Consider the following 17,339-nt stretch of genomic DNA (forward strand, 5'->3'; position numbering starts at 1 on the left):
AAATATAATTACGGGTCTTAGGGAACATCAGTCATAGTATCTTAGCGTGCCATAATGTGCCACAGGGGTAATACAACATGAGCCCTGCATGCTAGACCACTATAAAAGGGGCACAGGAAGGGGTTGTGACTGAGAGGGCGCAGGAGGGGGTTGTGACAGTAGTGGTACATTTAGCAATATCTTCTAATATCTATTAATTTCTTCTTATTTAATTCTCCGTCAATCTGTACATAGGAGTTAGGGCAGAAAAGAATTTAGTGCTGGTTGAAATTTCCTGCCTACTCCTCCTTCATTCTAAAATATGATCATCAAAGTATCTTCTGGAGGAACAATGTATCCTGGATAACAAATCGAAGGGCAACCAAGGGTAGGCCCATGACCCACAATTAAAATCGACATGATCCTCTTGCTGGTGGCATTTATAAAACAACAGCCTGTGAAGAAATTAGTACTTTTTCTCTTCTGTTAAATTAAATTTTACCATGTCCGACAGAGGTGCTCACAAATAAATCTTTACTCAATCATTGCAAGATTAATCACACGAAGAATCACATCTGACATGTTCCAGTTAATACGATTTTTTAACTTTTCAAGGCCTGGGTAGGAGTGGGGGAGATGTTCGCACACGTTAGCAGCTTTTGGCCAGAATATAAAAGGTGAAGACAGGTGTCATTATAACTGATGGGTACTCTGATCAAAGGAATGCTATCCTCCACATCAACAGGCATGTGTGTGCAAATCCAGATGGAGGAAGAATGTATTGTCTGTCTGTACTTTTCCAACATCAACACCCTTGTAGGCTCCGAACAAGAGAAAGGTTCACTACAGTTCCCTATTCTGCAGCAAGATTGTATCCTACTAACAACCAGATTCTCAGAACAGCTGCAAAGATAGCAGGCCAGACCCACAGAAGAATCTGGTATCTGGAAGGGGGCAGGGTCACAAGGATGTTGTGGAGCAGGCAGAGAAGGTGACACAAAGAATTTGGCCCACCAAGGGTCCACAGAAGGAACAGTTCCAGCAGGGGCTCCCGGCCAGGCACCTGTCCAGAAGCATTAGCAAAAACAGCACTATGTCTATGGAAAGTAGCTCATTTGCAGTGGGTTTAGTGGGGGAAACATCACTTACAACGAAACTTTTACAACGCACTACCATTACAACGCGTTCATTACAACGCAAACCATTACAACGCATTGCGCTGGGGGGCGCTCTAGGATAGGGACTAGATTAATTTACTATCCAATAACCTTCCCTAGTGTCGAAGGGGACTGGAGTTGGAATAGTAAATTAAACTATTCACTATCCAACACCCAAAAGCGCTATGCGTTGTAATGGTATGCGATGTAAAAACCGCGTTGTAAAGGCATGCGATGTAAAAGCATGCATTGTAACGTCATACATCCGTTTAGTGGACTCATGTCGCCAGATCATAGCATTTGACAGGTGTGTTGCATGCGCCAGATCATGGCATTTGACAGGTGTGTTGGTGAGGAGCAGGATCTGATAGGGTCCATACCAGCAAGATCTCAGTGCAGTCTTCCTCTGGTGTACACTGAGTCACTGGGCTGATGGGCGTGGCAGGCCCCTTTTGGACACTCTGGTAAGGTTGCTAGACCCGGAGAGTGAAAACTGTAGAGACATTGTCTAAGCTTTCTGTAATGTGGAACTGCATCATCATCCAACTTTAAATCCAACTAAGCAGTTGAAACTGGAGGGGGTTTGAGGACTGCTGTCCTCAAACCCCCTCCAGTTTGGGTTGGCTCATGACTATTTTATATGGGTTTTATATGGGTTCAGTTTGGTCTTTTGAGAGGAGATCACTCTGAAGGATGGTTAACGCTAATGGCAGAGCATCAGGACATTTAAACTGGGTCTTTGAGCATATTGTAGCTATCTTATTATTAAGGTTACCATTGCTCCTTTCCACTTTTACAGCTGACTCTGGGTAATATGCACAATGGAAATACTGACCTATTCCTAACGCCTTGCAAAAGCCTGTACTACTGCTGGCACTTTGTCTGGTACAGTCCTCCGAACCCAGGATAAAATCTCTGAGTAGGTGCTTAGCTACTGTAATGGCATTGACATGGGCGCTGGGTATGCTTCTACCTATCCTGAGAACACACATACACAATAATCAGGACATAGAAATTAAATTTTGGCATCTGGATCTGGAAGAAGGGGCCCAAAATTGGGTTAAAGCCAGTGGAGCTGGCTTTAATTCATTTTCTAACATTTCATAACAGACAATAGGTCTGGGCTATGGCGGAAAAGATGGGTGCATACCAATGGGTTTCTGCTGCACATACCATGCCGTCTCTACCAACATGGGCGGTTCCATGATTTAATGTGATGAGGTTGAGGAGTAGAAATTTGAATACCCATACCTTCAATGCGGTCTCTCCACACCCCTCAGGGTCTTCTTTACATTTCTGATCCTGTACTGTTTTTCACTTTTGGAGGCTTGCTCTTGTAATTGAGACAAATATTTTAGCATTGGTATAGGAAATAAGTCAGTTCTCACTACCTACATCACCAGTTTTATACAAAGCAGCGCTTAACTTAGCACAATATTTCAGAAGCTTCAGCGAGGTTTGCGACTGTCTCTACAGACCTTAAACATGGTGGGAGCCCAGACACGACTGGATCCAGAACTGACGAGTAATAAGTACATGGTCAAAACTAGGAACTTAAATTCTTACGTTCAGTATTTGTCTCATTCAGCCATCCAGGAAGAGCTCCTCATTATCAAAGCAATGCATTATACGTTGGCTGTCTGCCTGTCTCACTTTTTGCCACTATGAAGCTAAACGTTCACTGCAGTGCGGGTCGACGGCACCTTCTATCAGAAGCATGGCCTCAACAGCGACACTCTATGCTGAAACCTCTTATCAGGGCATTTGCTAAGCAGCCTAGGTGAAAAGCTGGCATACCTTCACCAGCATTGCTGCCTCATTATGAATGCGGTAGCGGACTCTGCCGCGAGACAAGGAGTTCTACAGAACCTATTTCAATAGGGCAAGCCTGCTTCACGCTTCATTCAAATGTTATGTACTACTTTTTATTTTCATTTAAGCATGTGAATATATAAAAGATCCTTTGCTAGAAAAGAAATTAGTTACTTACTTGTAACTCCAGTTCTCTAGCGTTGGTATCTTTCATATATTCACATGCAACCCTTTCTCCTCCCTGGTCAGAGGTTCACTTCTATCATAAGTACTTTTCCGAATTGTGCTATGAAATCTGAACTGTGGTAGCCTCTAGGCGGGAATGGGAGAGCTCAGCATTTCCATCTCATTGGCTAAATAAGGTTCAGATTGTTTCAAATTAGGATGATGTGCTACTAAACAAAGACTGTTGTTAAAGCCTATGGCCATACTAACATTGTTTACTTTTGTTTAAAATATATCTGGTATTCCCAGCCTGATGACGAGGAATGATTCAAGCATGCGGATATATGAAAGATACCAATGCTGGAGAACTGGAGTTACAGGTAAGTAACTCATTTCATGTGCTGCAGTTCTACATGCAGATTATTTGTACATGGAAAGTCTGTATGCATATATTTGACAAATATCTGACTGTCAAACATTTCTTAAGTATTGCTGGCATCCTTTGTGAGTCACATTAACACATTTGTCCAAATAGAGGATCACTCCTATGGGAACAAACTTCACACTTTAAAGCAAGTGCTTTGTGAATAAGCCCTCATTTTCTCTCACATGGCCCTGATTCTGAGTTCTGTAGAATTCTGAATTCAGATAGTAACAGTCACTGGCCAAATCCGGAATTACAAATCCAGTGGAAATGTAGCCCTCCTAGTGTTTTCCGACAGACCTTTCCACAGCCAACCACAGATGAAATTTCCAGGTGAAAACGTGTCCAAAATGGGAAATTAAAGTGCAAATATGGTGCATTAACTCCAATTCTCTCGCTGTCTTTACATTTCTAAGGGCACCCTCAAGGTTTGACTCAGAATGCTGTGTTAAATCTGCATCCCAAGTTTACCCATTCTGCAGTGTCTGCAATTCCAGGACTTGGAACACCAATGCCGTTATATATGCCCACATAAAATAAAGGCCTATGGTAAAGGCTTTCATAATGGGTTGTGTAGCACTGCTGATGATAACTTTCAAATCCAGAAGCCTGTTTTTGTATCGCCTAAGCCATATTGTGACTCTACATCCGCATAAGCCACCATGTAAATACAACTTTTCAGGTTTTGTTGAATGGCTAAGTAGTAAATTACATTGAATTGTTTATATTTTAATAATTCATTACCAGTTTTTTCACTAATGCACATGATGTTGTTAATGTTTTCAACAGGCAATCGAATTTGGGGAAAAGAGCTAAAAGGTATTCAGCTCTGCCATGTAGCCTGGTCTCCAGATAGTAAAATCTTGCTTTTTGGGATGGCAAATGGAGAAATACACATTTATGACAACCAAGGGAATTCTATTGTAAGTATATTTTTAAAACCTTTATCTGTGCCAATTCAATTGTAGTTATTTACTTCAGAAACAACTACTTAATTCAAGTATTAATCACAAACAATAATTGGGCGTGCCAGTGATTTTCACTCTTGTGTAGAGGTGTTTACCAATCTTAACTAACAAAAAACACAGAACAAAAGTAGCATGTAAATGTAAATGTATGTAAATGTATTGCGACTTATATAGCGCACGTATCACCCGAAGGCATCAAGGCGCTTGCTTAGGGAACCCGTCCTGGTATTCCCCTGTGAGATACCCCGCCAGGGTATCCACAAGGTGAAAGCCAGGCATCCCACCGCGAGGGGCCGTAGTGGAGATTAAGCAAGCTATTGCCCAGAGTCGCAGAGTGTGACCCCGTGAGTCGAGTAGGCACCGGAGCGAGAATTGTCAAGTCCGTGGAATTTTTGAGCCCGAGTCCCGCCGAGGCGGGGAATCGAACCCTGGTCCACGGCCAATCTCAGCTTCCGGGTCTGCCGCCTCTAACCACTGAGCCACGCTTCTCATGCCAGCTTTTCTAAGCATTATCTGCGGTGCTTTCTGCTGTGCTGAATGCGACAGGGCCTGTTCCGTAGTAAGTTGTGTGTACAGTGATGGCCTTGTGCAGCTGTGCATACTGTGCCATCCGGCTGAGTTCCTAGAAGCACAGCCTGTGATGCATTGTTCCCTGTTCAAACTGCTCCTTCTTGTAGCAAGCCAGTGACCATAAATACAGAAGTAACTTTCCATTTGAAGGGAATACAATAGATTTGTGGCCTCAGGCAGATTATTGTATAGAAACTAATAGTGAGGTAAAGCAGATAGAAATAACTATACACTGCAATGAAACCTGCACCCGTATCTAAACAGGACATTGTTGGACCTGGCCCTTTTTGCAGGGTTATCCCCACACATTTTGCCTACCTCCTCCCGTTTTTATGACCCTCTTTTTGTTGGCTTTGGAACACTGGGCACTTTACTACTGCTAACCTATGCTAAAGTGCATGTGTTCTCTCCCCTAAACATGGTATGATTGATTTACACCTGTTTGGCATATTTGATTTACTTGTAAGTCCCTTGTAAAGTGGTATACCATATACTCAGGGCCTGTACATTAAATGCTACTAGTGGGCTGCAGCACTTATTCTTCCACCCACAGAAGTAGCCTTTCAAACTTGCTGTGGTTGCTGCGGAATCGGGATTGGGAGATGTCCAGGACATTGCTGGCTTCAGTGAAGTTTGCTAGCTGGGTGTTGATGGCCTTTTCGATGACCTTGGCTGTAAATGGAAGCAGGAAGATGCAGAGGGTTTCTTCAGGAGGGGGTTGACTTCGGCGTGTTTCCAGTCATCTGGGAATGTGGCGGTTTCGAGGGAGTTGTTGATCGTCTGGCATAGTTCGGGTGCGATTGCTGTGGGTCTGTGAAACGTGGGGTGGGCAGGGGTCTGAGGGCGCTCCGGAGTGAATACTGTTCATGGTCTTTAGGGTGTCTTCTGTCGTGAGCTGGGTCCAGGTGAGCAGGGTCTGTTGGGTGGCTTTGCTGAAGGTGGGATCTGGAGTTGTGCGGAGGTCTTGGTTGTCTATTGTTTCGCTGTTGTGTTTGGCAAATTCCTTGATGATGGAGAAGAGTTCTTTGGTGTTGTGGACGTTGGTGACGATTCTGTCTTGTAGGAACGTCTTCTAGAATGGAGGGCTCTGCCTGGCTTGGGTGCTTACCGTAGCCAACCAGAAACTACATTTCTGACACGGAACCATGAATGAACACTGCAGGTAAATAGAGGATGTAATCTTCCTACTAGAGTTAGTTCCCATACCTTCATTATTGGCTAAGGCACAGTGGCAACTACAGTGTCAATGGTACCTGCAAAAGGGACAGATTATCGGAGTTTAGTTGTGTAGGCTTACTAGCTGAGGGAAGTAAGCCTACCGCTGGGTGTTGAGGAGCACACTAAGGTCCAAGCCAAGAGCACACAGGGCTCATAACTGACCGTGAGTGGTGTTTGGATCTGTTAAATAGCTGGCTAACCAAATGGGCGATGCTTGATGCACTTGGGAGATCAATAGATCAACAAAAAAATTAATAAAAGTTTTCCAGTCAGGGGTATGCTGACGATGCATAATCACAACTCATTTCACCTGTATATTGCACCAGTCAATTTCTAAGGCAGTTTCCTCTGTCTCTGTTGATCTGGTTGGTCCCCTTTAGCGATCTTCATCAACATTTGTTGTCACTGAGGTTGTTTCTTCTGCAGTCGCTCCCAATGTCATGGATAGAGCAGGCATCAAGCACTTCTTAGCATCTCGGGTTTTTGTGGACTGGCTGAGGTCTTCCACACAGAACAAGGTAAGCTGAGGGGCGTTGAAGTACTGGGTTTTTAAGAACCCAGCGGTGCCAGGGAAAACACCCTAAGACTTCGAGTCCTTCCTGTCCCAGACTACAGAAACACAGAGTCTTCTTGGTGAAGTCAAAGATCGAATTTATTGGCTGCAGCCAGTAACAGGTATCCTAGAAGTACAACACAGTGTATATTCTCAGGAGACTGCTCCACTTACAAAGCCAGCCATCCCTTTTTATACAAAATATTATGCTTTAGGCAAACATTCCTTATTTTACAGTTGACCATTCACATATTTTCACTACAAAGAAAAAGCAGAATCATGATGACAAGCTTATTTTCAGTTTGTCCAACCCACAATCAATTACCCGGCAAGGCCCAACATTTTTCATCAGATATCGACGGACCCCTAATAAAATCGGGCACCTCCTCCTCGTAAAGCAGGTCATAAAGTAAGAAACAGAGACAGGTGCGTGTAAGATTAGGCGTGGTTTGTGTGCGATGAAAGGTTTATGGTATGCTGTGCCTTGATACTAATCTCGATCGGCCACTGGGAAAGGAACTGGCCGAACAGGTTTGGCTTCAGGCAGTGGAGTCAGCTTGCCCAGGTCACAGAGAAGTCATCAAAGGTGTACGTGTCCTTCAGACTCGTTTTTGGCCTTAGTCATCGGCCTATGTGAGAGCAACCACAAAATGGATGCCGTATAATAAATGGAACCCGCGGGTTCAGGACGGAGTCCCCGATTTAATGGTGACTTCGCCGCCCAAATATGACGAAAATTGGAGTATGTAGTGTACTCGTCATTCTCGGTGTGCTGATACCAAAATCGTCATGATACAACAATGTTTATGACACAGGTCCAAAATTTTCAGTACCACAGCGTGCAAGGTGAGCATAAACAAGCTTGGTCTCCGACTCTCCCTGCTCAATTTTCTTTCATATAATTACACAAAATTTCATCAAAATTACCCAAAATGCAAATTGGCCATTTTGAGCACTATTTTAGCATGAAATGTGTCCTTGCATCAATTTGTGGTGCAAGGGTGCATTTAAACAATTCACCACAAACAACAGCCATACGCATTCTGTGGTTCACGTGCAATTTTTATTGTAAATGGCACACTTTTCAATACATTTTTACTGCGAATGGCTTGGAATTACATTAAGTGGCTAAATTGTGTGAATTTTGTACATAAAACCTAACCCAAAATTGCACCAATATGCCGGCTTAATTTACATGTTTCCCCAAGCAAGATTCAAGAGATATTCAATTTGGTGCTGGCCAGCACTACTATTGATTTCCGAAGCTGAACAGTCAAAGTCAACCCACCAGGATGTACCATTTTCCTTCCTCAGGGACGTTCTGTAATAACTAATTTTCTGTGATTCTTCATCCCACAGCTGACTGGGAGAAGAAGCTGGGGATGGTTTTCCTTCCTGTGAGGAACACTCATCATCGATCTTACAAACTCCATTCTTACTCTAAAAAATCTTTGCGAACAGTAAGGGAGAAACCTAAAGACAAGTGCAGCAGTAGTGTTCATGCAGCCTTTTAATCTTTGCTAAGGTCGGTCGTTCTAATGCTCAAGAAGGGTTGTGAAAGTGATGATTGCGCATCAATTTATGTTATGTTATGTTAGGTTGGCTTATAGAGCGCGCAGCTGCCCCAGTAAAGGGGAGTCACGGCGCTAAAAGCAGTAAAGGCCACTGACAACAAGGAGCCCATCATGATGAATGAAAGAAAAAGGCCAGAGGGTCATTAAGAGCCACAGAGACAGACAGAAGGGCGTGGACTTCAAACCCTAAAAAGAAGGGAAAAGATGTGTCTTCAGTGCCTTCCGAAATGTCAGTAAGTTAATCATACTCCGGATGTGTACAGAAAGGGAATCCCACAGTGTAGCTGCCAGTGTACGAAAAGAGCGCCCACCGGAGCGAGCCTTCCTGACCCGGGGGACAACTGCCAGGTGTTGACTTGCTGAGCAAAGATGACGAGTAGGAATATAGGTGGAAAGCAGGCTAGCTAAAATGACAGGTGCAGGGGAATTCAGGTTTCTGAACGCAAAGCAGAGGGACTTGAACTCAACCCGTTTCGCCACTGGCAGCCAATGAAGCTGAAAAATGGCGGTGGAGGTGGGGCAGCATCTAGGCATGCCAAGAAGAGTTCTGGCGGCTACATTTTGAACTCTCTGCAGTCTCAGAATCTTCGTCTTGTTGGCCCCCTGGTAGAGTTAGCTGGCATAGTCCAGTCACGGCAACACAGGTGCCTGGACAATCATCTGTCGGAAGGAAGGGTCAAAGAAACCCAGCAAAGTTTTAAGCCCACGCAGAATACCAAAACATGCTGCCGCCACCTTCTTATTCTGGGTTTGATAGCTGAGGGCCGAATCTACCCAGACCCCAAGGTTTTTCACCACCTGTTTGGGGGCGGAAGCAAGGCCCAGAGTGGTGGGCCACCACTGATCACTCCATAGCTCAAGATCTTTCCCAACCAGCAAGACCTCAGACTTGCTGGTGATGCAGCGAGGTTCAGAATAACATTTTGTACTGACTCGCAAAGTTAAACTTCCATAATATTATAACCGTATTGTAAATGTAAATGTAGTATACTTGTAAAGCGCACAGCTGCCCCAGCAACGGGGCGTCCCGGCGCTGTATAACTCTGGGGAACCCGTCCTGGCTTTCCCCTGTGGGATGGTCCCTTGCTGGGAGTCCCCAAGGTGGAGCCAGGCATCCCCGGAATTGGTGGGGCCGTTGTGGAGATTAGGCAAGCTAATGCCCAGAGTTGCCGAGTGGAACCCCTGATTAGAGTAAGCACCGAAGCGAGAATTATCGAGTCCGCTGACCCAAGTCCACGACCCTGCCGCGTCGGGAATTGAACCCTGGTCACGGGCCGACTTCTGCTCCTGGGTCTGCCGCCTCTAACCAGTGAGCCACACTACTCCACGATAATAATAATAATAATATTAATAAGCACGAAATGAAAAGTACTAATCAACTTAGTTTTAAAAATGCATACACATCAGAAACACGAGGGACTAATTCATGTGCTCTATGTTGCATTTGCAAGTGTGTTGAAAATAATAAACTAACCTTGTCTATTGTCTTTTATCAGTATTAAATGTGGCTGATTAACTAATGGCATGTGCTTATTTGTGTGCTTATGTTAATGTCTTTTCGTCTTTATGTGGCATAAGCTCGTGGAGGATTCTGCGGCCTAAATGAAGAAGGTTGATATGAAACGCAGCTTTGTGTGCACAGTTAGGTAACATAAATTAATGGGTTAATAATCAGCAAAGGGGGTGGGTAACAGAATGGGTCTCAATTCTCTAATTAATTGATGTCTTGTGTTTGTTTAAATAATAGTTTTCGAGTGAGGCCTAAAAGAGTAAACTGCAAAGATGGCGTTGTCAAGTCCTGTCCAGAGAGAGCAAGAGCCCTGCATGGAAACTTTTATCACGTTTAAAAATATTTGCAAGCTCAAATGAAAATTGTTTTACGTGCTCTTGGTGAGACTAAGTCAAGGACAGGAAGCGGCAAAGTTTGCCAAGCCAAGAAAGTCATGTACTGTGGCTCAAATGAAAGTATCATTTTAAGAAAGCTGCGTGACTTCAGAATAAAGAGACAATGGACTCTAAGAAAAGCCCGATCTAGGCTTGGAGAAAGGTGATGACATCATATGAGCTGACATCAGTCAGCCAATAAGGACACTGGATGGCAGGGAAGAATATACTTTTTAGTGAGATTAGTTAGACAGAAAGGTATAAAACTTGGCCCCTTTGACAGGAGGGCGCTTCTCGCCTTCCGATTCCTGATGGGCGTGACGTGCTGTTGGACTTTTTGCGCACGTAAGGATAACAGGCTTTAATGACTTTACATTTTAGGTGATGTGAGATTTAGCTAGGGAAATAAAATTAGGGAATGGAAAACTGTTATTTTGCTTTAACTCATACATGCTGATTTGCTTTGAAGATGTCAGTTCAATGATTCATTTACCTTAATTAAATGCTGCTTATTTACTAATAAAATAATGAATTAATAAAGAAAATGCTCATACTTTGAAGAATAAAATTAATAAAATTAGATTTTGAAACAACAAGCTGATCTTGTATGTTCATGTCTAGTTATCATCAGTTGATCCATTTACCTTAGTGACTTAATTAAAATGATATATGCTTAAAAACCATGGTAAGAAATGATAATCTGCAGATGTATATAAATTTGTAAATAGGTTCTGATTAATTAGGTCACATGATTCAGTTGCTCAAAAATTGTCTCGTTGGTTTATGGGCCTTGTGAGATTTATGATTAATGGTAAGTATTGTGGTGTTGGGTAGCATTGTTGAGACAGTTTTTCTTTAGGGGAGCTGGATCACTGGCATTGAGCTGGAGACAGTTGGCAGTCATCCACCCTGCGACGTCCGCAAGACTGCTCTGGAATTTAGCAGCATCATTCAAACAGTCATCAGAGAGGGCGACTACTAATTGTGTACCATCAGCATATGATACTATAATCAGCCCACTCCTCTTGGCTACCGCAGCTAGGGGCTGAGCATACAGGTTGAAAAGTGTTGGACTTAACGCAGAGCCCTGTGGCACTCTCTGTTTGAGAATGGATTCTGGAGGTGAAAGGGGGTCCAACACTTGGAAGGACCTATCCGAAAGAAAGGAGATAAACCAATCCAGGGCGAGGTCCACTATGCCAGCCTCCTTCAACCTCCGTATCAGTATCTAGTGAGAGACCATATCAAATGCGGCACTGAGATCCAATAGGATCAGTGCCGAAGTACGTCCTTCATCCAGTGGTGCTCTCAGATGTTCGGTCACAGCTAAGAGGGCTGACTCCATGCTAGGGCCCGGGCGAAACCCGCACTGGGAGGAGTCCAGTATGTTATTATCCTCCAGCTAGCCTGACAAGATGAAATTAATATAGGCTTCGGAGATCTTAGAGGCCCAAGAAAGCAGGGAGATAGGGCGAACGTTCTCCTGTTTAGCTGGATCAAGGGTGGGCTTCTTTAATAGCGGTATTACCCTATCCTGCTTCCATAGCCTACGAACCTTAGCCATAGACAGGGACATGTTGATAACTTAGCCCAGAGGTGTGAGAAGCAGAGGAAGCGTCTCAAAAATGGTCAGGCTTCATAAGGTCAGCCAGGGAGCAAGATTTAACCTTCCTGCAGAGTACACGTAGTGTATCCTCAGTAATTGGTGGGAAGGTGGCCAGTGTGTGGGCGGAAGGGGGTACATCCCCAAAGTCAGAGCCCATAGTAACCTGAGGAAAGGTCTTATAGATATTATCCACCTGATTTATAAAGAAGGTGGCAAGGTCCTCACATTGTTCGTCTGACTTGATGGCAAACGTTGCAGGTGCCCCAGCATTTTTTAGATTTAAAAAAAAGAAAAAATCCTCTTAGAAGGATTATGGCTGTTTCTGATCTCATCAGCAAAATGTGCTGCCGTGCTTTCTGGGCAGCCCTATGGTATTTCTTAATGGCTGACTGATAGCAACTCTTCAAGATGGAGTCAAAGTCTCGCCTCCATGCCCGCTCCATCCGCTTACATGCTTTACGCATATTGGTAAGATTGTTGTTATACCATGGATTGCATTTAGTGCTCCGACACTAAGATTGTTTGGCAGGGATCATGTCATCCAGAGGATGCCATAGCCAATCCGATAGTGCTTCACTGGCGGCATCTGTGTCTTCCGGCCAGTTAGGCATGCTCGAGGAGAGGATGGTACTGAGATGATCAAAATTTAGTTTGTGCCAGGGGCGACGGAGTGAAAGCTTCTGTGGTGACGTTCGAGAGGGCACGACCGGAAAGCATCATAGGAATCAGATGATGTTCAGACCTACGTAGCAGAATAGGGTTTAAGACATAACGACGTGGAAGATTGGAAAAGACTGGCTCAAGTAGGTGGCCAGCAGAGTGGGTGGAACCATGTACTAATTGATGCAGCTGGCAGGCTGCTTGGTCAGCTGAGAAGTTGACTGCTTCTGAGTCATGGGGATTGTCAAGATGTAGATTTAAATCACCAATGACAGACAAGTTGAAGTACCTCATGACCAGAGAGCCCACTATGTCAACCAGTGCAGTCCTGCATTCCTTCCGAAGGGCCTGTGGGGCGGTATACCAGTATGCTAGACATGGTATAGTTGGAATTAAAAGAAATCCCAAACCATCCACACTCACAACCCATTAAGGTTTCCTTAACAAGGGTACAGGTGTAGCATGATTTAAAAACAACTGCCACACCGCCACCTCTAGTCTCCTGATTAAGGGTGATGATATTATAGCCCGGGGGAGTGCCAAGCCTGGTACTGCCACCGTATCTGCTGACAAACATGTCTCTGTCAAGAAAAGCACAAGAGGGGATTTGTCGCGTAACAAGACGTACACATCCAGATAGTGTTTAACTAACAACCGGCAATTGAGACTAAACAGTAATATCCTGACGAGGACCAGATGGATGGATGGGAAGAGATGAAATGGGCACCCATGAATTAAAGCTACAGTTCCTACAACAGAATGGACCCAAGGGAAGGCTGCAGGGGGGAAGGCCACAGGTGTTCCTTGCTGGCCTGATGGCTAGAAGTTCATCTCGGGAATAAGAAAGCATATTTTTTCCAAAACCGGTTGCATAGCTGGCGTATGATTACGTCCAGGCACAGACAGGCGCAGACGGGCTTGCCTTTGGCTCACCTTAGGTGCATCCGCGTATGCCTAGATGCTGGCAAAGTGAGCAGTTCCGCCCCCTCCACCCCCGGAAATACGTCACCAGGCAGGTGACAGTGCACAGAAATAAGATTTACAAGCATTACATGTAACAAAAAAAATAAAGAAAAAGATCCCCCATCTGTCCCAAGGCACTACGTATTACAGCACACACCATGAAGCTTTTTGCCTATGGGCTGCATTAGGCACCTCAAAACAAAAATAAATTGCACCAAGCCAGGGCTTTTGTAAAGGGGACCAATAGGGATACTTTCTTAGGGTCGTCCTTTCCAGACCTCACATGAGGAGTACAATTTTGCAGTGTGTGGGCCTCTCAGGCTCAGGGGGCCCAGAAAATGTTCCCAGAAGCAAAAGCACTGCAGTTCATTTAGGGCCAAAGGAAAATGGCAGGGATGTCACAGCCACAAAGTCATGGAATTTCATCCTTCCTTGGTATCGCAGAGTTTTTATTTTTGAGAAAAGGGTTCTGAATGAAATGAAAATGTATGTCTATGAACTTTGCTTACATTTTTAGAAGTATTTCTGAAGCCTCAGTGGAAAGAGTAGAATGTTTCATACAGTTGAGCCGTGAATATGCAGGGATCTGATGCCATATATGTTTAGTCTGGGAGAAGTAATGGACAGTAGCTTTAGAGTAGCTGGCCTGGACCGTTTGAGGCTGTAGTGTAGGAGGAACCTAAAAGCATAGCTTGGGACATGGCTGGAAGAGATGTGGGGACATTGTTCTGTTTCTGATTTGTAAATTTGATTTGTAAATCTTTAAATAGCATGTTTTATTTTTAAACTGTTACTTTGACAATTTCTAGTTCTTAAAATGCATATATTGTTATTGAGATTCCGAAGTGCTGTAATAGTTTTAAAGTAATTGTCTCATTTCTTGTGTTTAGGGCACGGTGACCATGAGCTGTCTGGTGAATGTGACTGGAGTCCTCAGCATTGCGGGAATGCATTGGTATGCCGGTACAGAGGGTTACATTGAGCCAGATTGTCCCTGTCTTGCTATCTGTTTTGACAATGGAAGATGCCAGATAATGAGACACCAGTATGATGAAAGTAAGTGCATCCTCTGGTTCACCTGCATTTTTTGGACAGAAATAGTTGTTATCAACTAATATGGGAAGGAACCAGGGACACAGCAGTAAATCTCTGAGATCCCACCCAACTCCCTATGTAATTTTGCCGTGCATTAATTTGATATCAATATATTTCAAAGAGTCTTGCATAGTATCTATGGCCCACAGCATGGCAGGGCCACGCTTCACCAAGAAAGAGTGCAATTACAGAGTATGTTCTGAGAATGTGCACTCTTCATTGTCCACCTGATCCTTACGGCTTGAGCTAGCCCATGCAATGCTAAGCTTAATTTGGGATCATTTAGTAAAAACGGTCTACAGAACAGTGTTTTTCTTACCGAGTTGGTACAGCATCCCTTAGTTCTACCATTGATCTATATAATTTTCATGAGCATGGTTGCTCTATCAGCACTAAGTTAATTTAATTCTCTGGAACATGCGGTCTTTGGGAAGAAATTACATTACTGACTTGTCTGACAGTTATAGGGAGTCTAAAGAATGAATGTAATTATTCATGTCTGTTTTAACAGTGATTTAAGAGTTCAATAAAATTCCGATTTAAATTGAGGTTATACCATGTTTTCGTTTTTACAGCAATTCTCTTCCTCTATTATTCGTTATTGTTAAAAAGTTATTAAGCCTTTTTATCATCATATGTATTTTATTTAATCTCAGTATTAAGGTTTTATCTGCCCTATCTCTCCTCCCCCTCCTTTTTTCCTTTCCTCTCTCTCATATGGCCTATAACAAGTATTTCTATATGCAACTATTTTCGATTCATTATGTCTGGCTTTCTTATTGCGTAAGTTATATTTCATGTAATCCTTCTAGTTGTTAGCTGATAGCCTGTTTTATTACTTGTACTTGGTTGCATTTTCTCAAAAATAAAATCTAAGTTTAAAACGTAAAAGAGTTCAATAAAAGCTGGTGTTAAATGGCATTGTTTCCACTAGCTTTTAAAGATAGCGACTGCAAAAATATTGAGCCTGTCCTTGATTGTCCGTGAATATGAGCACCACATGAAGAGAGAAATAACTGGGGGGCAGCAAAAGTATAATGAGGTTAAAAAATAAAACGCCAGATGCTGAGGATGGCGCTCCGTAGAGAGAAAATCTTTGGGGATAAGATGCTAAGAGTGTTTTCTGTGGTACATTTTTTTTAGATGGCTTATTGGCATGTGTTTGTATGAGCCTTGACGATAATACATCATCTAAATTTTCTTCTGTGCACATATATATTTATATGTTGTGCAAGCCATGCCTTTGGCCTAAATGTCAAAGCACCTGAGCTACAGAAAATGGAAAAGAACCAAGAGACAAGTACTGATAGAGGAGATGTTCATCTCGGGCAATCCTTTATTGAAAAGCATGGTTTTTCGATGGTTTTTCGACAAATTTAAATTGGCTAATTTCTGACATTTTTCCGAGATAAGCGAGTAACTTATTACGTAAAACTTTGTCTAATTGAAAAAAGATCTCCCCTTCTAGCTAGACCGTTCCTGTAGGATCTCAGATGGTGTGTATGAGAGCATAACACTTGTTGTAAAATCCCATAATAGAACACCAGTGTTGTGGTGTAGACAGCCCAGATAAATCCTATCCTCTCTCTTAAGAAGCTCATCTTCTTGAGCATAATAAAGGAATACACTTTTGCATTGCAGCTCTATGAGCTGATTAGCAAATAGGCTGAAGAAGTGAAATGGATGAGTGAATAGAGCTACATGTTGAGCTTTTCTCTAAGGCTGCTTACACATGGTTGTAGAGAGTGTTTAGTTTCATAGCCGAGATACTTGTAACATACATTACCTGCATCCCTTCGCCCTGCAGCTAATTGGCGTGATGTAAAGATGAGTTATCAGATAAGTGCTGTTAGGGAAACAGCCTTTACGACGCGGCTGTTACACCGCGTGCCGTTACACCGCGGTTTCTTCAACGCAAGTCGTTACCACGACTTGCGCTGGAGGGCGCTGCAGGACAAGGAATTTTTTAATTTACTATCCAACACCTTCCCTACTGTACGTAGGCTGGTGTTAGAATAGTAAATTAAAACATTCCTAAGTCCGCACCCCTCCAACGCAAGTCGTGGTAACGACTTGCGTTGAAAAAAATGCGTTGTAACGGCACGCGGTGTAAAAGCACGCGTTGTAAAGCCGTACAACCGTGCTGTTATATTGCATCACTTTTTGGCATTGAGGAGTTTCCTTGGCAGTGTTTGTGAGGAAGGCAGGGTACCCTGGAAAAGAAGCAGGTACTGATGATAAGACACAGTAGGTATCTCAGTATTGGACAGATTGAGTCCCAGTGCTTCTTTCTTGATGCTAGTTTTGCCACAGTGTTTCAAATGAGTGGGTGTTTTTATTTATTTATTATTTGAGCATAGCGACATACATTAAGTTAGCATAACTGAATCTTGAATTGCAGATGGTCCTCATTACAGCTGGGAGGAGAATGACTAGGGAAGAGGAGAGTTACAATTATTCTAAATAGATGACTCTGGATAGGCATCAGTAATGCGTGGTGGGATGTGCTGACCACAGAGCTAATCTGGAGATGGGAGGCAACTCTGGAGTTCATGATAAATACTTGTCTTTTTAAACTACAACAGTGTATACGTAACAGACCTACTTTGAGTGGCTAGAGCTGAGGGGACAATTGTTGGTGCATTTGGTGTTGAAGATGAGATGCTCTGTTTTGCATCCATTGAGTTTAAGGAATATCTTAGGCATCTAAG

General features: G+C 43.4%; 1 protein-coding gene across 1 annotated transcript in view; it reads left to right on the forward strand.

Annotated features, from left to right (window-relative positions):
- The window catches only part of WDR35 (WD repeat domain 35), a 501,592-nt gene that overhangs the window by 69,502 nt on the left and 414,751 nt on the right, over positions 1–17,339 (forward strand). The window contains exons 6-7 of the mRNA XM_078647744.1: positions 4,327–4,460; positions 14,424–14,589. Of these exons, the coding sequence (XP_078503870.1) occupies positions 4,327–4,460; positions 14,424–14,589 (300 nt within the window). The remainder of the gene's footprint in view (positions 1–4,326; positions 4,461–14,423; positions 14,590–17,339) is intronic.

The sequence above is a fragment of the Lissotriton helveticus genome, chromosome 6 (genome assembly GCF_964261635.1).
Source record: "Lissotriton helveticus chromosome 6, aLisHel1.1, whole genome shotgun sequence".
Lineage (NCBI taxonomy): Eukaryota > Metazoa > Chordata > Amphibia > Caudata > Salamandridae > Lissotriton > Lissotriton helveticus.